The 24,380-nt window shown below is 37.2% G+C and overlaps 1 protein-coding gene across 2 annotated transcripts in view; it reads right to left on the bottom strand.

Moving 5' to 3' along the window:
• Nucleotides 1–540: 540 nt before the first annotated feature.
• Nucleotides 541–24,380, bottom strand: part of CPA3 (carboxypeptidase A3) — a 32,190-nt gene continuing 8,350 nt past the window's right edge. Inside the window, exons 4-11 of one of the 2 annotated variants that reach the window (XM_019961134.2) lie at nt 21,218–21,320; nt 21,007–21,108; nt 19,481–19,582; nt 17,159–17,269; nt 15,998–16,088; nt 14,416–14,618; nt 12,660–12,744; nt 541–1,102 (exon numbers count right to left, since the gene is read on the bottom strand). In XM_019961134.2, coding sequence (XP_019816693.2) covers nt 915–1,102; nt 12,660–12,744; nt 14,416–14,618; nt 15,998–16,088; nt 17,159–17,269; nt 19,481–19,582; nt 21,007–21,108; nt 21,218–21,320 — 985 coding nt within the window. In that variant the 3' untranslated portion in view covers nt 541–914. The remainder of the gene's footprint in view (nt 1,103–12,659; nt 12,745–14,415; nt 14,619–15,997; nt 16,089–17,158; nt 17,270–19,480; nt 19,583–21,006; nt 21,109–21,217; nt 21,321–24,380) is intronic. The other variant, XM_070793376.1, reaches the window with a different exon arrangement.

Below are 24,380 nucleotides of genomic sequence, written 5' to 3' on the forward strand. Positions count from 1 at the left end.
CCGATTGACCTTAGTCCACATGACTTTCTCTTTCCAATTTGTAGTATATTTCCAGGCTTCTTTTCTGTCCATTGTTAGACAGGGATTACAGCTGATCAGACGTTCTGACTGTGTCTGTAACTGCCAAGAGGTGTTTTGGTAGGTAATTCCTCTGATTATGACACTTTAAACTGTTTTGAATTTAATGTACATTATGTTGATGAGCAGGGAGGCCTGGCATGCTGCGATTCATGGGGTTGCAAAGAGTCGGACACGACTGAGCGACTGATCTGATCTGATCTGATGTTGATGAGAACTGGATTGGTTGTTTAAGGCATTGAGATTCATTTCTAAATAAACTACTTTATTTCCTTCTAGAACATCCTTTTGCTATTGTGCAGATATAAACATGGTCTACTTGTATTAAATATATGTAGGCAAAATGTTTTTTAAAAATTGAAGATATACTTCTGTGTTTACAGAATGCATAGAAAGAATTAATGCATGATTATTAGTACTAATAGAGGAATGTAGAGAACATAATTTATAAAAAACAGAAGGTAAGTTTTAGAATATGTTTTATTTTTATTATATTGGCACATGAAATGATGAAGCCACATGGTGAAAGTGGTTCTGAAGAACGTGAAGGTTCTCATTTTCGTCTCATGACCCAGAGTCTACTACCTTTCAAAATACTCAAAATAATACTTTATGCTGTGTTACAACTTCACTTGGTTAAACTTTCACCTAAAGCTATTTGTTAGGTTGTTATGGAGAGTAAATAAAAGCAAAAAGAAATAACATAGGACTTAAGTGAGCAAGAAAGGATCTGTTCAGGTGGTATGGAAACCAATCTAGGTACAAGCAAAGACGTGACTTTCTAGTGAAAGGCATGGGAAGAATTAACTGGCTTATTCCAAACAGAGGGCAATTCTTTATGAAGTATGCTTGAGGATATACTTGACAATAAATTTGAGAGCTAGCATGGTCTCTTTACATGTTGGCTTTATCTGAGATTCTGGAAGGAGAAAACCAAATCTTCCTTTATCTCGGAGCTCAAAGGCAAATGTGTGTTTGATGCCCAGGTTGTAAGCCCAGTCTAAAGAAGAACCTGATGTTGGGTCTGTAAAACATAAGCAGTAAATATTTAATTAGAAACAAATGTTAACATTTTTTTGAAAAAGAAATTCACCGGTGTAAAATTAGCAATGAAAAATAATTATATGTACAATTAATTGCAGTAATGAATGAGAGCAGTAGTCTGCAGTGTAGTGCATGCCTGTGTGTTCAGTCATGTCCAACTCTTTGCGACCCTGTGGACTATAGCCTGCCAGGTTGCTCTGTGCAGGAGGTTGCAGTGCTGAGTAAAAAATAATCACGGCTTTAGAATCCACCACATGCTTTAAATATGTGCTGTATATTCAGGATTACATTTTGCTTGGATCATTTTGAGTCTAAATTGAGTTCGTCTTCTGGGTGCATGTTGTCATAGATGGAGGTGGTCTGAGCAAATGCAAGCAGTTGAGGAGACTAACTCAGGAGTGGATGGGTCACTGAAAATCCACCAGGGAGGACAATACATACAAGATTCGAGAAATTAGATTCCTTCTAATAGTTCAGGTCTGTTTCCATTTATGTTGCTAGGATAAAATATTTCATAGTTAGGAGAAAGTTTAAATCAGTTATTTTAAGGATGTGTTTAATCCCCCTAATCCAACATTTCCATATCAGTTTTTGTGAAATTTTACTAAGAATATTATTTGTTAAAAAGACCAAAAATATAAACATTTAGAGGTTATATATAAGCTTTATATAAGTTTATGCTAAGCTGCTAAGTCACTTCAGTCGTGTCCGACTCTGTGTGATCCCATAGACGGCAGCCCACCAGGCTCCACCGTCCCTGGGATTCTCCAGGCAAGAACACTGGAGTGGGTTGCCATTTCCTTTTCCAATGCATGAGAGAGAAAAGTGAAAGTGAAGTCGCTCAGTTGTGTCCAACTCTTCGTGACCCCATAGACTGCAGCCCACCAGGATCCTCTGTCCATGGGATTTGCCAGGCAAGAGTACTGGAGTGGGGTGCCATCGCCTTCTCTGATATAAGTGTATATAAATGCTATAAATACATTTTTGTACGTTTTGACTTACATAATAGAAAAATATATATTTTTTGTATATAAAATTACTTATGTTTTAGAAAAAGTAATGAGTTTAACTGACACTAACATTTTAGATTTGAAAGATAAGAATTCAAAGTTGTGATGAAGTAGAGAAAGAATATTTTGTTAGAGAGATAGGGTTTGCTTTAAAGTTATTCAATATGTATTTATCAAACCTTTAATATGTGCAATGCACTTTACTGGGAACTGTAGAGGGTGGGTGGTATAGGGTACGGAGATGAAGAAGATACTATTGGTGTGTTTGGAACTTCGAGTTGGTGGGGAAAGAAGTCAAATATGCAAATCAGTAGGAAAATCCCATAAACAGAGGAGCCTGGTGGGCTGCAGTCCATGGGGTTGCTAAGAGTTAGACACAACTGAACGACTTCACTTTCACTTTTCACTTTCATACATTGGAGAAGGAAATGGCAACCCACTCCAGTGTTCTTGCCTGGAGAATCCCAGGGATGGGGGAGCCTGGTGGGCTTCCATCTATGGGGTCACACAGAGCTGGACACGACTGAGGCAACTTAGCAGTATCAGCAGCAGCAGCAGCAGAGATGTGGCAGACTATTAAAGAATCATAGGAAAGGTATAGTATCTTGTGAAGATTCAGAGGAAGAAAGCTATTAGGCCTGGTGAAGGGGATGACATTTCATGCTCAATACCTGCTGAAATACCACTTTCATGATGGAGATTGTATTTGGAGAGAGCCTTGAAGAAAGTCTAGTATTTTTCCAGATGGGGCTTGAAGAAAGGCATTCTAGCCAGTGAACCACAAGGATGGAAAGCATGGAAGGGTTTAGGGACCAGTGAGATCCAGCTGGACTAGAAAACGGAACAGCAAGAATTTGTGGGCAAAGTTCAGAAAGCTTGTTAAGTCAGTAAAAATGTTTTGTTTGGAAACCAATTATAGCCATTTCAGTGCTGTACTTCCAACGGCACTGGAAAGAGACCAGTTAGGAGGTATTGTGGAGTGAAAGCCTGAACTAGCATAGTGTCACCACACAGGGAACAGAATTGATCGGGCTTGTAAGAAAAGCCGGAATGGAAGAGTCATAGAATTTGAAGAAAATGATAGATATTTCAATCTGGGTAGCTGGAAAAAATCCACATGCTATTAACAGGAACAGAAATTCAGAGAGAGCAGTGATGGGGAAAAGAAAGGGTAAAGCAAGGAAGACAAAAGGATATGTTTAGCATCAGTTAGGGGATAGGTTCCTCCTACTAGGGATCTGGGAACCGGTGGCAGAACACTGGGGAGCTGTGTGGCCTGTAACAGCCAGAGAAATACCATCGGGATGTCCAGCCTTGACAAAATGCAAGAACCCTGTCTAGCCCTGGGGTAGAAGGTAGGGGGAACTCCTGGGCGGGGCTTGTGCAGGATCTCTGAGGCCATAGTTGGCTTTGTGTGCTTTTCCCCCTCAGTTCTGTGCACAGCACCTGCCAAATACACAGTGTTTGACGCAGAAGGATATGTGAAGCCTTGTTTATGCATTGACATGTGAATTGGAAAGTTTGGGAGGTTGATGAGAGCCAGGGGTTGCTGCCACCTTTCTCTTACTTACTGTGTCTTAAAGGAAGGTGTCTGGGAAAATGGATTTGGAAATTAACTAGCAGAAGCATCCTAAGTGAAATTGGCTTACACACACTTGTTCAGGGTCATTATGTCTTCTTGGTGGATTGATCATTTTATCACTAATGTTCTTCTTTGTTTCTATCAAATTTCTTTGTTCTGAAATTTACTTTATCTGATATATAGTATAGCACTCCTTTGGGTAATGTTTGCATGATACATCTTTTTTCAGCCTTTTGGTTTCAACCTATGTCATATATGATGTGGGTTTCTTGTAGCCAATGTATTGTCATATTTTTATGAACCCACCCTGCCAATTTCAGCCTTTTAATTAATATATGTAGGTAAATTATTCCTATCCCTTAAATCTACCATCTTACTATTTGATTTTTATTTGATCCCTCCATTTTTCATTCCTCTATTTCTTTTATTGCCTTATTCTTGGTTGCATGAATATTTTTAGGGTTCCATTTTGATGTATTTATAATATTGTTTTTGAGTGTATCAGTTTGCATAATTTTCTCAGTGGTTGTTCTATGTATTACAATATATACACATAATTTATCACAATCTACTGGTATCAGTGTTTTAGCATGTCAGGTAATATATAGAAATCCTATTTGCCTTTAGATTCTTTCCCCCTTCCCACTTTTAAAATATAATTGTCTCAATTACTTCTCTACATATATTAAACTTCACATCAGATGGAGTTATATTGATTCAACTATCATAAGGAGAAAGATAGTCTATTTATCCTTCATTCATTCCCTAATCTGTTGTTTTTCTTTCCTTTCCACAGTTTCAGGCCTTTTGTTATTATTTATTTCTTATTTGAAGAGCTTTCCCTACCCATCTTTAAAGCGTAGGTCTGCAGGTAACACATTCTCTTAGTTTTCCTTTGAGAATGTCTTTTTTTCCTCTTCATTTCTGAAGGATGTCTTTGCTGAATATAGAATTTATGATCGATAGTTCTTTTAGCACTTGAAAAATGTTATCCGTTCCTTTTGACCTTCTAGGTTTCAAATGAGAAATCTGCTGTCATTTGAATTGTTTCTCCCCCTTAGATTATTTCTGTTTCACTGCTTTCAAGAGTTTTTACTTTGTCTTTAGTTTTCAGTACTTTCTTTATGGTGTGGCTTGATGTGAGTTTCTTTGAACTTATACTGTTTGTGGTTCAGTTGTTTCTTAAGTGTGTTGGTATATGTGTTTAGGAAATTTGGGAAATTTCAGTCTTTATTTCTTCAAATAATTTTTTCCAACCTTTTCTTTTTCTTCTCCTGATAATTGATGACATGAATGCTTGATCATTTGTTATTATGCCACAGGTCCCTTAGGCTTTGTTTATTTTTTTTTCAACTTATTTTCTCTCTTCAGATTTGTTAAGTTCTATTGTTCTGTCTTCAAGTTAACTGATTCTTCTCTACATCATATTCATTCTGCTATTGATCCTCTCCAGTGAGTTGTTAAAATTTAAGTTGTTGTGTTTTTCAGTTCCGTAATTTCTATTTGCTTCTTTTTTATACCTTGCATTTCTTTGGTGAGATTTTCTAAGTTATCATTTGTTTCATGGCTATCTATAACTGCTCATTGGAGCATTTTTATGATAATGATTTTGAAATTCTTGTCAGATAATTCTAACACTGAAATCATCTCAGTGTTGACATCTGTTGATTGTCTTTTTTCATTCGAGCTGTGATTTTTTTTCATTTTTGTCAGGGTAAGTGATTTTTGACTGTATCTTAGACACTTTGGCTACTATGTCAAATCTTAATGGAAATCTATTTTAGCAGGCAGTCACCCTGTTTAGGTTTAGCATACAGGCTCTATTCTTCTTTGGTGACTTCTGGTTCCAGTGTTAACATAGTTTTCAGAGCCTTTGACTTGCTGTTTTCATCTCGTTGGTTCCTCTGATGCTGCTGGGCTCCCACTGATCCCCATAGGTAACTGCTGCATGAGTGAAAGGTGATCTCCTGGCTGGGCATCTGAAGCCTCTAGATGGCAAATGAAGGCTTCAGCCTGTGAGGGTAGACAGCACTTCCCTCTCTAGAAAAGAATAAGGAAGAGGGGGTGCCTGAAGACAGAACCTGGTGAAATACCTGAATAATATCTATTTTGGGGAAAATAGCTGCTTTGGAGGCAGTCAGCAGAGACAGAGTAGAAAAGAAGAAGGAAGAGGCAAACCAGGTAAGTTTGGTGTCAAGGAAGCCAAGGGAGTGTCAAGAATGGTATATCAACAAGGTCCAGTGTTGCAGGGAATTTTTGGGGCATGTTAGCTGAGATAAATACACTAGCTTTAGTGATCAAGAAGGCTGCCATTTTCAGCTAGAGTTGAGTTTAAGTTTATTAGAAAAAAAAGAACATAAAGGTAAGAGTTCTATAGCAATGGAGGTAGGGAAAATAGGGGTTGTGTCTTGCATGATGATTTAGAGTGTGCTACTACTGCTACTGCTAAGTCGCTTTAGTCGTGTCTGACTCTGTGCGACCCCACAGATGGTAGCCCACCAGGCTCCCCCATCTCTGGGATTCTCCAGGCAAGAACACTGTAGTGGGTTGCCATTTCCTTCTCCAATGTGTGCTAGACATTTCAATAAACGCGGCCAATTTCTAGCTGTACCAGCCTTCCATTTGCAGTTAAGTAAACTGCTGTGATTTCAAAGAGTTAAAGAATATGGATATTCCATTTTTACAAATTTACTTTATGTGACATCTCTCATTAAGATTAATGGTGGTGATTGAGAGTTTATGTAATTTGTGATTTTTTATAATTGTGTGATGTTATTGAGTGTAATACATTTTCTTTTATGATATCACTTTTTGTATCTTTGAAACCTTAAATTTGCAAACAAAAACTATATTAAGACATAAAATAAATACAACATTGAAAGCTTTTTACTTGTTAAGAATATATTATTATACAACTTAGTTGAACATGTTGCTTAGCCTTTTATTTATCTCCATCTGTACCCACTAGAATATGTGGATATATTTATAAAATATAATAACAAACACTTGCTAAATACCAGGAACCCTTCTAAGTGCTTTATGTGTGGTAACTCATTTTATTAACTCCTAGCAAAACCTTGTGATTTGGCACCAATTGCTCTTTTATAGAAGAGGAAATTTTGGCACAAAGAAATTAAGCAGTTTACTCAAAGACAACATAGATGTAGAAAATAGATAGGTGATGAGGATATACTGTATAACAGGGAATTATAGCTATTATCTTATAATAACCTATAATAACCATTAATCTGCAAAAATACTGAATTAATATACTTGAAGCCTGATGCTAATAGTGTAAGTAAAAAAAATACTTCAATTACAAAAAAGGACCCATAGCTAGTAAGTGGTTGAATGAGGAATCAGACCCAAGCTGCGTGTCTTCAGGGTTTGTGTGACTAACCATTGTACTGTCCTACCCACCACATGTCAATCTGTAGTCCTCTTAACAAAAAGTCTTAATCAAGTTCTGCAAGGTAATCTTTTGTTCTGCTCACAACATTGTCTTAAAATATTGACAATAAGAAGAAAATTTCCTACTCTTTTCAAGGCATGTTAAGCACAAGGAACTCACTGTAATGCACTCAAAAAAGTCAAAATAAAATTGAACTGAACTAACAATCTGGTTTCATTCCAAAGAAATCCACATAAAGTGACACCGGTGGCTTAACTTGTATGTTTTAAAAAACATATCAATATGCTTTAAACTAATAACATGCACTTTTATGTCAACAAGAGTCAAAATTCTTTTTTCAGCAAGAGCTGAAGCTCTAGATACATGGGCATGGACTGAAATTCTTTTTTCCCCACATCTGTTCCCCGTTGTATTTCAGTTCAAATGTCTTAGTGGATAGATATTGGATGTTGAACTACAAATTCGGGGGTCTTGATTTTCTTCTTTTCAAAATGTAGAGTGGTAAAGACATCCTGGATGTGAAGTCAAGTGGGCCTTAGAAAGCATCACTACAAACAAAGCTAGTGGAGGTGATGGAATTCCAGCTGAGCTATTTCAAATCCTGGAAGATGATGTGAAAGTGCTACACTCAATATGCCAGCAAATTTGGAAAACTCAGCAGTGGCCACAGGACTGGAAAAGGTCAGTTTTCATTCCAATCCCAAAGAAAGGCAATGCCAAAGAATGCTCAGACTAATGCACAATTGCATTAGTAATTGTGTAATGTAAAGTAATGTAAAGTAAAGTAATGCTCAAAATTCTCCAAGCAAGGCTTCAGCAATATGTGAACCATGAACTTCCATATGTTCAAGCTGGTTTTAGAAAAGGCAGAGGAACAAGAGATCAAATTGCCAACCTCTGCTGGATCATGGAAAAAGGAAGAGAGTTCCAGAAAAACATCTATTTCTGCTTTAATTGACTATGCCAAAGCCTTTGACTGTGTGGATCACAATAAACTGTGGAAAATTCTTCAAGAGATGGCCATACCAGACCACCTGACCTGCCTCTTGAGAAACCTGTATGCAGGTCAGGAAGCAACAGTTAGAACTGGACATGGAACAACAGACTGGTTCCAAATAGGAAAAGGAATACATCAAGGCTGTATATTGTCACTGTACTTATTTAACTTATATGCAGAATACATCATGAGAAACGCTGGGCTGGAAGAAGCACAAGCTGGAATCAAGATTGCCGGGAGAAATCTCAATAACCTCAGATATGCAGATGACACCACCCTTATGGCAGAAAGTGAAGAGGAACTAAAAAGCCTCTTGATGAAAGTGAAAGAGGAGAGTGAAAAAGTTGGCGTAAAGCTCAACATTCAGACAACTAAGATCATGGCATCTGGTCCCATCACTTCATGGCAAATAGATGGGGAAACAGTGAAACAGGGGCTGAGTTTATTTTTCTGGGCTGTAAAATCACAGATGATGATTGCAGCTATGAAATTAAAAGACGCTTACTCCTTGGAAGGAAAGTTATGCCAACCTAGACAGCATATTAAAAAGCAGAGACATTACTTTGTCAAGTAAAGTTCTGTCTAGTCAAGGCTATGGTTTTTCCAGTGGTCGTATATGGATGTGAGATTTGGACTATAAAGAAAGCTGAGCACCAAAGAATTGTTGCTTTTGAACTGTGGTGTTGGAGAAGACTCTTGAGAGTCTCTTGGACTGCAAGGAGATCCAACCAGTCCATCCTAGAGGAGATCAGTCTTGGGTGTTCATTGGTAGGACTGATGTTGAAGCTGAAACTCCAATACTTTGGCTACCTGATGCAAAGAGCTGACTCATTTGAAAAGACCCTGATGTTGGGAAAGATTGAGGGCAGGAGGAGAAGGGGACAACAGAGGATGAGATGGTTGGATGGCATCACCGACTCAGTGGACATGGGTTTTTGTAGACTGTGGGGTTGGTGATGGACAGGGAGGCCTGGCGTGCTGCTGTTCCTGGGGTCGCAAAGAGTCGGACATGACTGAACTGAACTGAAAGAGTATAGAGAACAGTACTCTAGAGTTGAGAAACAAGAGCAGAGCTAGCGATTTTGATGTGTAGGAAGGCAACAAGAACGGCACTTTGAAATTAACTTTTTAATCATGATGTGACCCATAGACAGATGATATTATTGATGCCAACTTCTTGGTTTCTATCAATTCAGTGAGGTATTCTTGCTAACCACGCACTATGTTCAGTTATTTCTAAGATGGTAAAGGATTGGCTATGCTGTCAGTATGCAAATATAAGCATTTCATGATGTTTTAATATCAGTTTTTGTGTGCTTCATGGTTTACAGTTTGTGATCTGGAATGCTTATTTTTTATCCTATTTTGCCCCTAAGGGATCAAATCTTTCTATATCTCAATTTCATAGTTTATGAATGAGGGGTTTAGCTTATATCAGTGGTTCTCCACCCTAGTTTCATCTTAGAATTGCTTCAACTACTTTAAGAAAATTCAGACTCCTGGACCTCATCATGGACTAATGAAATCTGAATCTCTGGGGACAGGACCTGATCATCTGCATGTTGTAAAAGCTCCTCAGATAATGTTAATTAGAAGTCAGGCTTGAGAACCATAAATTAGATTATCTAGGTATCCTCCTGGTTTTAGATTTTACAGTTTGAACTTATTTGCTTATTAGGTTACAATTGCAGATATATTTATGTTCTTCTGGAGGCCAGGGATCTTTCCACAGTTTGGGTTTTAAAAATGCTCTCTCAGTCTTCTTTTTCTGTCTCCATCAAATCAAAGAGAAAAATACTGGTAAATGCTAGTTGCTTCCCCCAAATCCTGGAACATGTTAAATGACAATTAGAATACTGGAATGACTAAACTTTAATCGTGGGGTGCATCTCTTCTCTATTCTTACCAAGTCAACTGCTTGGCTACCCCTGCTTCTCATGAATATTTGATTAACGTTTAATCAAATGCTTTATTAAAGGAGTGACTCCTTAGAGTTTTATACATCTATCAAGTTGCTGATGCCCATATATGGAAGAGGCAATTCTTTCTAAATCTGAATTGCTTAAAAAATCTTTATAATATATAATAAAAAGTTTAAAATACAACACAGTTGTATAGAATAATAATTCCTCTTTATCCTCCCACTTTTAAAGTGACATATGATAGCATGGAGCTGTGTTATCTTTAGGCATCTCCTCCTCCCAGTTAGAAGGTAACTCTTTGAATGCAGTTGTTGTGTCTTTCATCTATCTCTCAAAGGTCCAAGTGCTGGGCTATTAGGCAGGTGCTCCGTAAATTCTTGCTTATTATGATTGTGATGCAATGCAAATGCATAGCTCTAGTATGCTCATAATTTTCATAGATGCAAATACATATCACATACATGTATGTTTGCATATACATATATGTATATACATGTTTGTATGTATGTGTGTGTGTATATCTATATGTATATTGAAAGTGTGAGAGTAATAATCCTTTGATGCCCTAGCTGCCATTTGCAAAGTTTGTTCCTGCTCGCAACCCTTTGTTCTTTGCTGCCAAGAATATTTGTGTGTTTTCCCTCATTATGATGTAGAAATTACTCTTACATCATACCTGGCTGGTTTATCTGGCCCTGCTATCTCCCAGTATCCACTAAGTAGGCTGACATTCTGTCCTTTGGTTCTTTGTTTATTTTTGTCCACTCATATAGCTGGGTATATCACCTGGTTTGAAATCTGGTTATCCACTTGTATGTGTAATGAATCTCTGGCCTGGTTATGTTGCAGCAAGATCTATTTGGATGCTGGCAATTGGCTATGTCACTGTATTTTCTCTTCAGCCCTTTTAAGCTCACAGCTGGTTGATATGTGATTGCTGATGCATGTTCTCTAAGAATGGATCTTGTCTGGCTTTTTAAGTCATTTTTCCAATCCACCAAGGGAACCTCCAGTAAATGGGCTCTAGAAATGCTGCGATGACTGCAGCATTTTCAAATTCCACAGCAATTGTTGAGGATATAGACTTTTAGTTACAGTTTATTCTTTCAGCTTGGGCTAGGGAAGTGGTTTATAATGTATGGCCAAGTAGAGTTATTACATGGAACCCACAGAATGCACATGTTTATTTTTTCAATCCACACATTCCAAACGTATATTGGGAATAATCATTTGTATTTAGTGCTGGTGAGTTGATCCATGAAATGTTTAAAAGTTAAGCAATAGTCTTTGTGCTAAAAATGTTGGCTATCATGGCTCTAGAGAGTAATATAGGTCACTCTATATCAAGTCTAGTTTTGCTGTGGTTTCAATCCATGTTCACTTCTTTTGGACAAGTTATGACATCATTTCATTGAGTAAGTTTATGAGAATCAATTCTACTTTTGTTCCATGTCCTGTACTAGAGACTATATGATCTGAGAGGACCTCTGAAGTATAATCCTTGCTTTTGAGGAATTAAATTTTGTTAGGAAGTTAAGACTGTATAAGAAGTTTCATTGAAATTTCTTGTAAAGTTTGGGCATAAGGACTGAAGCTTGGAAATAGTTTGGAGAAAAGATGGTTTTTACTAAAGAATTTCCAAACTAAGTTCGGTGGGATCGGAGAAGAAATGGTCTCACTTCCCAAGGTCTGAATTAAGGGTCTTTGGTGAAAACCAAATGAATTTCTTTTTATTGCTTGGAAATGGAAAAGCCTAGTTATTTTAGCTGTAAAACCAAATGGGAAATGATTATATGCACAGTGGTTAAGATCATGGACTTTGTTTTTTTTTTTAAAACCTGGGCTTGTATCCCCATTAAGCTGGCTACAAGTACTACATACCTCATAGAATATTGTGAGGAGTAACTGAGATTGTGAAAATCAAGGGCTAAGCACACTGCCTGACTTGTAAGAAATTTAAATCAATAATTAACAAAATGGAAAGACAATGAAAGTTTAAAAATAGTGAAGAATAAGAAGTGGTTCTGAGACATTAAAAAAAAAAAAAAAAAAGCAGCAGAACTAGGACCTTGGGACCTCCTTTCTTAATTCACCATGCAGATTTCAGTTGAACACAGTAGGAAACTGCTGAGAGCCACAGGAGACTGTTTTTACATGATCAAAGTGGCCGAAACTGTTGGCTTACCTATTTACTCACCAGGAGCTAGGGGAAAGACTGTGCTTGCATAGGGACAAGGCCAAGGAAGAAAGAGTCCAGTCAAAGCTAAATGATTAAAAAAAAAAAATAAAGTGGACTCTGCCACAGCTTTGGTGGTGGTGGTGGTGGTGGTAGAGAATAGAAGATGGAAGAATTAAACTGTAAATTTGTCTTGATGTAATTATTCCTGTTGACCTTGTCACCTTGTAAAGGTTCAGTATAATTTGGTTCTAGAAAAATCTTATCCTCCCAAAAGGTAGAATCTATCTTCTGAGTGCACATATAATTCAGAATCTCCTGTTAAAACTGAAGTTTAAATTAGCAATTCCATATGTTCTAATTCTATATTATGAATTCTTTAGCTTTCCTTAATATCTGTAAAAGAGAATTAGGGGAAATGACACAGGAAAAACTTACAAATTGTTGATGCTATTGAGCCATAGGTGTAGTGGGTTTCATATGGAGTTGAGAGAACATCAGTGGCGATCTTTGCAACTTTGGCCTGGAGAGAAAGGGAAGTTAGAGTGGAGGAACTGGATACTAAGTAAAAGCAGTTAATTTACTGCGGATTACAAAAGGTCAGTTTTACTGGCTATTTGCCATTTGAAGATCAAAATAAAACAAATGATTAAGAAATTTGTTTAAAGTAAGGTACAAATATTGTTAATGTGAGTGAGTTAAAGTTGCTCAATTGTGTCCAACTGTTTGTGACCCCATGAACTGTAGCCCACCAGGCTTCTCTGTCCATGGAGTTCTTCAGGCAAGAATATGGGAGTAGGTTGCCATTTCCTTCTCCAGTTGTTAATGTGAGGCCTTCTAAATGTGAAATTAGTTATATACAGTAAAGTCATTTCTCATTTTGTGTTTCTGTCTTTCTTTTATACTCACTTCTCTTTCCTCTCTCCCTTCCTCTTTCCTTTCTGCCTTCTGGCCTTCCTTCTAAAAAAATATATTGTTTCTTTTTCCTCTGAGGTGTTTTTGGCATCAGATATTTATCTTTCCCAAAGTCAGATCACATATGGACCACATATTACCTGTAGATTTATTGTATATACACAGAAAGTTTTAATTACTGGTTCAAATCTCTGCTCCTACTCAAAATGAAATGTTGAAAACAGTTGACTGAAGTCAGAAGGACAACTGTAACCTCTAAAAAAAATTTTTTTTTTGAGGCAGGATAGAATTACAGCTTTTACTGGATATTATATTTGCTAGCCCCATGGGATCTGGGACATTGAATGTTTTCTGCTTTATTTCTTCTGTAGCAGTTAGACATATTTAATATCACTCATATGCAGAAGTTTTTTTTTTTTTTTTTAAGCTAACATGGTCAAACTAGTTTTCATAGAAAGGAAAAGAATGCTTCAGTTCAGTTCAGTTCAGTCGCTCGGTCGTGTCTGACTCTTTGCGATCCCATGGACTGCAGCATGCCAGGCCTCCCTGTCCATCACTAACTCTTGGAGTCCACCCAAACTCATGTCCATTGAGTCGGTGATGCCATCCAACCATCTCATCCTCCGTCATCCCCTTCTCCTCCTGCCTTTAATCTTTTCCATCATCAGGGTCTTTTCAAATGAGTCAGCTCTTCGTATCAGGTGGCCAAAGTATTGGAGTTTCAGCTTCAACATTAGTCCTTCCAATGAATACTCAGGACTGATCTCCTTTAGGATGGACTGGTTGGATCTCCTTGCAGTCCAAGTGGATCAAAATTTTGGATAGAGTATATTTTTTGGTTCAGAAGCTTAAAATTAATATAATTTCCAAGTTGATCAAGAAGATAAAAATACAATGACTCTCCTTAAATCTGATGTCTTGGGATAGGAATAGCAAGATGTATTTGCTGTTGTCTTAGGCTCTTGCTCTTTATGTTTTATGTTATGACATTTAACTACATAGTCATCTGGATAGTAATGGAATTCTACTTTGGTAGGTTAGACCTTTCTTCATAGTGGCTTTATCTTAAAATCACATCAAAAGGTTTTATTATCTATATATGTTTATCATATGAAAAACTAACGTAAGACTGATTTTAACTCTAAGGTAGACTTCACTAGTTTTCTTCTTTGGTATTAAAATGTGAATTTTTTTCAAAATAACCCAAGTTGTTAATGATGAACAGACTGGAAGGCAGTGGTGGTACCAATGCATAAACCGCAGGCTTTTTCCTACATACCAGGTTCTTGTGGTTCGGTGGCAGTTCTGATGTATACCCATAGGGAAACAACAGCATCTGGGAGTAGGAATGGAAGGTAATGTAGGCCTTGATTGATTTTAGGTGGCTTCGAATGAAGTCACTGACTGCTTTGGTCTCTTTCTCGGACTCTGGTGCAGGACCCCGATAGATCTCCTGACACGGATCATTGGTGTTAGGGAAAGCTGCAGAGAACATGGAGGATTGAGATCAAAATCTGTCTCTTTCTTCCCCTACCCCCCAGTACAGCCTCTACCTCTTCTGATATAGATTCACATTTTTTTTTTTAACATTTTAGTCTTCCAGGTTTATGGGCTTCCCCAGTGTCCCTGGTGCTACAGACACTATACAGTACTTTGCACACATGACACAGAGTATGACAGACTTAGCCCACTTGTTATTCTTATTCTTAGCCTTGTTTATTTCTCTTCCATTTCTAAGGGTCATGGGAATAATGCATCAGAAGTAGCTATGGGCCTGGAGTCAGTTCCAGTTCAGCCTCAGATTTGACTTGTTGGAGGCTGGTGTACATTACCTTCTTTGAGTCTGAGTTTCTTTAATCTGTTTCATCAGGCAGCTTTCACTTAGGGATATATGTTTTTATCATATTCCCTAAGTGAAATATAATTAGATGAAGATGAAAATAGGTAGAATATAATTAGATGCTGAGGTGGTATTTTCAACAGTATTAGATAAAGAAGAAATTTATGAATTGGGGTATTGGTAGTTTCTCCTTGAATGAGTGTAAAATCATAAAATCATATTTGTGTAGATAAAATCATATTTGTGTAGCAGCTGTATATCATCTGGTGTAGCAGGCCTCTGCTTTTCTATGAAACCTTTCCACTTTCTTTGCCCCAGATGTTTCTTTTCACTAAACATTCGAGGAACTGCCTATTTGTCGGTTCTGACCACTGGTATTTGTCAAATTTTATCAGACCAGGGCAGGAAGGGAGTTGAGACCTCTGTTCAGATGAATTTCTGGGTTGCACCTGATTTTTAGCAAGATATATTAAGTAAGAGATAGTTTTATAAACAATCCTACCCCCTACTTCCTCCCATTCAACAAAACATTCATAATACTTCTAAAGTAGTGGTGATTATCTTTCATTTATTTTTAGTTATAGCTTTCTTTTACAATTATTATTATTATTTTTAAACTTTTTACTTTGTATTGGGATAGTGATTAACAATGTTGTGATAATTTCAGGTGGACAGCAAAGGTACTCAACCATATATATATACATGTATTCATTCTCTTCCAAACTCCCCTCCCATCCAGGCTGGCACATAACATTGAACAGAGTTCCCTGTGTTGTACAGTAGGTCCTTGTTGGTTATCCATTTTGAATATAGCAGTGTGAACTTATGGTTGCTGGGGGCAAAGTTGGGGAGATGGGATAGTTATGAAGTTTGGGATGGACATGTATCTTTCATTTTTTAGATTAGAAAATTAATGCTTAGTGAATACCTATCTTTCCTAAAATAAGTAGATAGTTTAACTAAATTTGGTGTCTAAACACTCTTTATAGCTATTTCCCTTGAGATCTTGTCTGCTACTTACAGTTCCATGAGACATTAAAGTTCCTGTTGAGGTCAGTTCCAATGCATTTGGAATTTTGGTTCCTAGAACGATTTTTTCTCCACATGCGGTTCTACAGGATTGAATGATGGAAGTGTTTACACAAGTTTACGTTTTTCAGTTTGATTATTTCAGATTCTCTCTGCAGGTGTCTATAGCTTTATTTGAAATTTATCTAGTTAACCTGAGACTCATTAAAGAAAATATACATTTTTCTTATAATATTTTCAGAAACATTGTTTTTATATTACTATTTTAAACTGTTGTTTATTTCTGAGTATTAAAAAGTAATCCCTGATGTTCTGAAATTATCTGTAGTTTGAATTTTAACTTCATTACACCTTTTACCATTTACAGATTCAGATATAATACAGGTCAAATTGTGATTGTTGGAGCATAATTTTCAGAAAAGAACTTTTTGTGATAGTATCAGTCCGAAATCTCAAAATTAATCTTAGCAACAGCAGGGCATAAAGAATTCTCATAAAAGACAGATACCTGTGTCACTCTTTTATTGATTTTTTGATATAATTATTTCACCTCAGATTCTGTCCCAAATTGATTGAATACAGTGACTTTGGTTCTGAAGTCAGTATGTTCATAATGTCTCTAAGTGACTTTTATTCTTAGCTATAAATACTTTCACCATATTGTGTAACATACATTTCCTTTATAATTACTGCTTTATTTCATTTTTCTCCATTATTAGCTTCAGGAGCAGAAATTTCATATTATTTCAAGGACTCCTGTGTAACCAGGAAATCATGCTGTCCTTAGTCTAAATTGAGTTTTTGAATTGGGAATTAATGGGTTAGCTAAACCTTAAACTTAATGCCTAACAATCAACGTACATGCGTACTAAGTCACTTTAGCCATGTCCTTCTCTTTGTGACCCTATGAACTGTAGCCTGTCTCTGTAGGCTCCTCTGTCCATGGGATTCTCCAGGCAAGAATACTGGAGTGGGTTGCCATGCCCTTCTCTAGGGAATCTTCCCGACCCAGGGATCAAACCTGCATCGGCTCTGTCTTCTGCATTAACAGATGTATTCTTTACGACTAGTGCTACCTAGGAAGCCCCAGTGTGCATGAAAGTCAGTAAATAATATATTATCTAAATTCAAACAGGAGATTACAGATCAGTACCTGTGTCCATGACCAAATATATCCATCAACATTGAATACAGGAAGAACATAAAAATTCATCCGGTCCAGGAGTTTAGTCATAATCTTGTTTTTACCATAAGTTTTGGTTGCCTGTAGGAGTAGGAAAAAATTAAGCTATTGGTATAAAGTTTAGTTACCATATGGAGAGCTGTGGTTATAATTGTAATGACGACAACTCCTTAAGTCATTTGCCCAAGGTCACATTATTTCAAACATATTTCACCTAAACTGCATAAAGATAAATGACCCATATAGATGACAGAAAAAATTACACTTATTCAGACTAGTGAAATGAATTTGACCGAATATTCTTTAAAGTGAAAGTCACTCAGTCATGTCCTACTCTTTGCGACCCCATGGACTATACAGTCCATCGAATTCTCCAGGCCAGAATACTGAAGTGTGTAGCCTTTCCCTTCTCCAGGGGATCTTCCCAACCCAAGGATAGAACTCAGGTCTCCCACTTTGCAGGCAGATTCTTTACCAGCTGAGCCACAAAGGGAAGCCCGGATATTCTTTAAAGGATCATTTAATTACCAAGACTAGTATCATTCCACACGTAGAATGCAAGATAACATTTCATAGAAAGAATGAACGCCAATTGAAAAATTAGCAGTACAATTTAAGTAGATTCTTACCCTCACATCTTTAGGTAAATAGAGATTGAGTGTGTAAGCATGCTGCTAAGTTGCTTCAGTCGTGTCCGACTCTGTGCGACCCAATTGACGGCAGCCCACCAGGCTCCGCCATCCCTGGGATTCTCTAGTCAAGAATACTGGAGTGGGTTGCCATTTCCTTCTCCAGTGTATGAAAGTGAAAAGTGAAAGTGAAGTCGCTTAGTCGTGTCCGACTCTTTGCGACCCCATGGACTGCAGCTTTCCAGGCTCCTCTGTCCATGGGATTTTCCAGGCAAGCGTACTGGAGTAGGGTGCCATTGCTTTCTCTGGAGTGTGTAAGCATAGGAACATGTAAATATTGGAGAGGATTCATGAATTAATTATAAGTAAGATTAAAGAGAAAAACACTCTATTAATAAAAAATTAGAATATTTAGATTGACCAGTCAACTTTTCTCACATCAGATGGAAATTTCTCTGATTATTTGGCCTTTTTTGGCTAACTAAATTCTCTCATTATTCTTGGACAATCTCTTCCACGTTTATCTGCACTAGAGCCAAGATGTTTCTTTTCATTAAAAAATAAGTTTATTTATTTGTGTCAGGTTTAAATTGCAGCAAGTGGGATCTTAAGTTGTGGTATGTGGGACCTAGTTCCCTGAGCAGGGTTTGCACCTGGACCCCCTGCACTGGGAGCTGAGACTCTTAGCCACTAGGCCGCAGGGAAGTCCCAAGTAAAGATGTTTCTTATAGGCCTATCTTGTGTGTTCCTTTATGGCTTAAGTAAGCAGAGCCCTCAGCTGAAGAACTAAAACAACTGCAGGGATAAATCAGTTCGATTGGCAGATTCATTCCTAGTGGAAATAAACTTGCCCTGAAAGTGGTTGTGATGTCGTATTCCAGCAGCATGTTATATGCAAAAGTTGGCAGAAAAGAGAGAGTTAAAAGATCGTGGGAATCAGAATACAATAGAAACAGAGTGAGAGGAACAACAAACTTATAAACAGGATTTGTTGTTGTTTAGTCACTAGATTGTATCTGACTCTTTTGCTATCCATGGACTGTAACCTGCCAGGCTCCTCTTGTCCATGGAATTCTTCAGGCAAGAATACTGGAGTGGGTTGCCATTTTCTTCTCCAGGGGATCTTCCCAACCCAGGGATCGAACCTGCATTGCTTGGCAGGTGGATTCTTAATTGTTATGCCACCTGGGAAGCCCATAAACTGGATTTACTTTTTTAAAAAGTGAGTTATTTTTCACTTGGAAAGGAAATTTAAGTATGAAACTTCCAAAAGTGTGTGTAGCCAACTAAATATCTAAGTGGGAACTAGTGTTCTGTGCTTTGAATTGACCGAAGTAAGGCCAATTTTGTAGATTTTAAGTATAAAGATAGTTTCAGATTTTCCATACTTAACTATAGGATAAACCATATTAAAATAGCCAAGTTTTAAAAAAAATTTATAAGTCATCATCTGGATTTCAATAAGTTTGGAGGAAGGTGTCAATTTTATAAAAAACCTCAACGATGAGTAAAATCCAGAGTATTTTATTCCCTGACAGCACCAAATGTGGGCTCTTCTAGTTAAGTGGAACTGCACTCATTTGTAAAGGGGTGTTGCCACCCAGTGAAGTTCTGGAGACTTGACAGTCAAAGGAGAATTGTGTGAATGTTCCACTTGATTTACCTGATAGACAAACCACTGGCAGAAGGCTGGGGAGATCCATTCTCGTGCATGAATGCCACAGTCCATAAAAATAGCCTTTCTTCTTTTATCCTTTCCCGCAATCTTTTAAAAAATAAATTTGAGATGTTATTTTACATGAACTCACACCCTGATCTCTTGTTGTTCAAGAACTCAATCATAGTCTCAAAGCAATTATTTCACCTGTCTCCTGTTGCGTGAGTCACTGCATGTGCACTTATTTCTCTCAGGGAGGACCATGGTACGTATCTTTAAAATATATAATGCATCATCTATTTCACAGTATATTTTTCAAAAATTTTTCTTCATGTCAGAGTGGCTTTTAGAGTTTTAAAAAATCATGTTGATGGATGGCAAAAACCACCACAATATTGTAAAGTAGCCTCCAATTAAATTAAATAAATTAATTTTAAAATCACAGTCTATTGTTTTTCTTGTTTTATTGCTAACATCCTTTGGTCTGCGATATAGATTATAAAGTTGCTTCTGTTTCTGCCATTCTCTTTTGTTTTTCTTACTTCATGAACAAGACGTGGGAAAGACTCTGTGGTTGTGTTGCGGTGGGGAGGAGGAATAGGGCTGGATATTTGAAGGGCTGTCATTTGGAGAATTTATATTTGTTTTGAGTGGTTGGAGAGCATGAATGGATGGGAATTCAGAGTAGGGAAGGGCTTCTCAGTTATTGAGAGAATGCTTTAGGGAGCAATGTCTTCAGATGTACAGAAATCCAGCAGCAGCTGAATGGCAGTTGTCAACTCAGTCATAGACAGAAATCCCTATCAACACAGTTAAAATGCCTCACTTACTGTACTGGACTCCTACAATTATATGATTCTTAAATTTCTTTTCTGCTTGACATTTAGTTGTCCATTTCCCTGAATTTTAATGGATGAAAAACTGTTTTATACACCAGGACATCATATGCTCTTGTAATAAAGATACAGGATAAGAAACTTGTCTGGTTTTGTCCTCTGTGTCTGTCAAGTGGTTTATTCATAGACTTTCTTGGTCCCACCTAAAACCATTTGTCACTTCTATTCTTGAATGGTTGTCTAAAGCTTACATGTTCTTCAAAGAAATAAGACTTTTTATTGTCTAAAAATTAGCTAGGGCCATCCCTGGTGGCATAGTAGATAAGAATCTGCCAGCCAGTGTAGGAGACATGGGTTTGATCCCCGGTCGGGGAAGATCCCACGTGCCAAGGAGCAACGAAGCCCCTGTGCCACAACTATTGAGCCTATGCTCTAGAGCCCAGGAGCCCCAGCTACTGAAGCCTGTGTGCCCTACAGCCTGTGCTGCACAATAAGGGAAGCCACTGCAATGAAAAACCCGCAAAAGTGGCCCCTGCTCACCCCAACTGGAGAAAAAGCCAGAGCAGCAATGAAGACCCAGCACAGACAAAAATAAACAACAAATAAATAAAAACTAGCTAGTTGTGCCACAAAGTAACTCTTAGATTCCTATTTTTGGACAATAGTAAGAATCAGTAGTTCTTGAATTACTTTTACCTTGAGAACATACAGTGGATTATCTTCAACAGTAGTTCCAATTTTGATACGAGAGACCATTTTAGGATTCTTATGCACCATTTTTTCAGTCCAAGCAACAATCTTAGGAACAAAATCAATTTTGAGAGGTTAGAATAAAAGACAACTAAGTGACAACAAATGTTGAGGGTGACATTTTTCTCTGTGGAAGTACAGGCATTTTATACGATACCTTGTTCCAGTTATTATATTTTGCATAGCTGTGCCTGCCTGGGTTATCTTCTTTAACATCAAACTGTTTTTCAACCTCTTCTTGTACATCGTGAATCAAGATTCTGTTTGACAGGGGGAAATGATAAAATACACGCTTACAGGGGAAAGAAAAACAGTTATCTTTCATTTGCAGAAATCTTCTCTTCCTTCATCTCTGTCTTTGATCAAGTTTATACTGTTTCTTCATGATTCTCTAACCGTGTCTTTTAGATATGTCATGATGTCATGTGTCTGGCTTCCTGTCTTCCCATTTATCTAGAGCTGTGCTGTTCTTGCTGATTGACTGATCTGAGTTTAGAGGAAGAACAGAAGTGAGGTATACTCCTAATTAGAGTTTATTTAGGACATGAGACCATGTACTGCTCATGAATATTGATTCCCATTAACATCACTGACAAGCACTTTATTATGCCTATTATAGTTAACTCACTGTATGCTTGGCTTTTGACTTAGGATGAATCTGGGATTTTTGAGAAAGAAAAATTTGACAACACATTTGGAATCAAGGGGCGCCTGTTGTGCGCTAAAACTCACATGAAGTCTGAGAAGTTTGGAGATTATATTTTGGGTTGTCCCTGCAGCCATATTTAATTGTCTTAAACTCTAAAGAGGGCTTGTGGCTTTTGCTCCACCTGCATTAAAAGCAGAGGAACCAGGCAAAAGAGAGATTTTTTATGGTCTCAGAGGTTGATTGGTAACATATGGCAGTATTAATTAGTCACAGGAAGCTCGTATCTAAGAATATTTTTAGACTTACACATATCAATTTAGCTCTTGTGATAACAGCGGCAAAAGAAAACCGTGTGAGCTGAAATACGACCTTCCCACATATGCAGCTGCATGAGGACATCAGAATGGTGCCAGATTGCTGCTGATGGGAACTAGAAATTAAGCCTAAGGCTGGAAATTAAGATCCATGTCCAGATGTTATTTTCCTGAGGCCTTCCACTAACCAGCAGCCAGGTTTAAGTAGATGAAACCAAAATACTTTCTCTTAAATATTATTTTAGCACTCCAAGATTTACTTAATTTGTTAAAAAATATTCCTAAATATAGGTGAAAGGATAATCACCCCTGAGGATTTAATGATGTAAATGGCCAGTGTTTATTGAGTCTTTCTTATGCGCCAGACATTCTGTTCAGCATGATATTTACATTTTATCACTTAATCTTTACATCAACACTATTAATCTGGTACCATTATAACTCCCATTTTCATAGATGTTAGGTAGATTTCCAACATTGATATAACTAAAATACAGAAGTTGAAATTGAGCCTAGAAATATCTGACTTCAATATTCTAGCTGTGAACCATTATACAACAGTTATCCATCACAAGGAGGGAAAGCCCAGGGTATTGCTGTCAGATCTAAACTCTTCTTAGTCTACTGAGGCTTCTACGAAGTTTGCTCAGTTGATCAGCTCTCCACAAAGCCTGAGTCTCAAGATCAGGGAGCAGGTTAGTTCAGAGCAGAGGCAAAACGAATCTTATTTTAACAATTTCATGGCTCCTTCCATCTGCTGCTTTTAGTAGGAATGGAGATTGCTTTGGCAATTTGTGTGTGTGTATTTTTTTTTTTTTTTTGTGGGTGCATAAAAATTTTAGGATTATTTGTTTCAGTTCTGTGAAAAACATCCTGGGTATTCTAATAGGGATTGCATTAAATCTGTAGATTGCTCTGAGTAGTATGGGCGTCTTAATAATATTAGTTTTTCCAATCCAAGGGTATGGGATCTGTAGTTTCCTTCATCAGTATTTTATGGTTTTCAGAGTATAGGTCTTTCACAACCTTGGTTAAGTTTATTCTCAGGTATTTTATTCTTTTTGATACAATTTAAAGCAGAATTTTTTTTTTTTTTACTCTCTTTCTGATAGTTCATGTTAGCATATAGAAAAGCAACAGATAATGCTTATTAATCTTGTATCCTGCAACTGCTGCGTTCATTTATTCTAATAGTTTTTGGATAGAGACTTTAGGATTATCTATGTAAAGTATCTTATCTTCTGCAAATAGTGATAATTTTACCTGTCTCCTTCCAATTTAATTAAAAAACTTTTTTTATTGGAGTATAGTTGATTTGCAATGTTGTGTTAATTTCAGGAATACAGCAGAGTGAATCAGTTATACATATATTAATACATATGCCCACTGTTTTTTAAAGATTCTTTTCCCAATTAGGCCATTATGAGTACTTAGTAGAGTTCCCTGCATTATGCAGCAGGTTCTTGTTAGTTACCTACTTTATATACAGTAGTGTGCATATGGCAATCCCAGTCTCCCAGTTTATCCCTCCTGCCCCTTATCCCCTGGTAACCATAAGTTTGTTTTGTATATCTGTGACTCATGTTTTGTAAATATATTCATTTGTACCCTGTCTCTTAGATTCTGCATGCATGTGATATCATATGATACTCGTCTTTCTGTGTCTGACTTCACTCAGTATAATGATCTGTAGATCCATGTTGCTACAAAATGGCATTATTTTGTTCTTTTTTAAGGTTGAATAGTATTCCATTGTATAGATGTATCACTTTTTCTTAATCTGTTCCTCTGTTGATGGACATTTAGGTTACTTCCCCAAGTCCTCGTTTTTGTAAACAGTGCTGCAATGAGTCTTGAGGTGCATATATCTTTTCGAATTATGGTTTTCTCTGGGTATATGCCCATGAGTGGGATTACTGGGTCATATGGTAGCTCTATTTTTAGTTTTTTAGGGAACCTCCATGAATATTTTCCATAGTGTCTGTACCAGTTTACTTTCCCACCAATAGTGTCAGAGGGTACCTTTTCTCCACACCCTCTCCAGCATTTATTGTTTATAGATTTTTTGATGCTGGCCATTCTGACCAGTGTGAGGTGATACCTCATTGTAGTTTTGACTGCATTTCTCTAATAATTAGTGATGTTGAGCATCTTTTCATGTGCTTTTTGGCCATTTGTATGTCTTCTTCGGGGAAATGTCTGTTTAGATCTTCTGCCCATTTTTTGGATTGGGTTATTTGTTTTTTTGATATTGAGCTGGATGAGCTATGTGTATATTTTGAAGATTAATTCCTTGCTGGTTGCTTTGTTTGCAAATATTTTCTCCCATTCTGAGGGTTGTTTTTTTGTTTTGTTTA

This window comes from Bos indicus, chromosome 1 (assembly GCF_029378745.1).
Source record: "Bos indicus isolate NIAB-ARS_2022 breed Sahiwal x Tharparkar chromosome 1, NIAB-ARS_B.indTharparkar_mat_pri_1.0, whole genome shotgun sequence".
NCBI classification, from domain to species: domain Eukaryota; kingdom Metazoa; phylum Chordata; class Mammalia; order Artiodactyla; family Bovidae; genus Bos; species Bos indicus.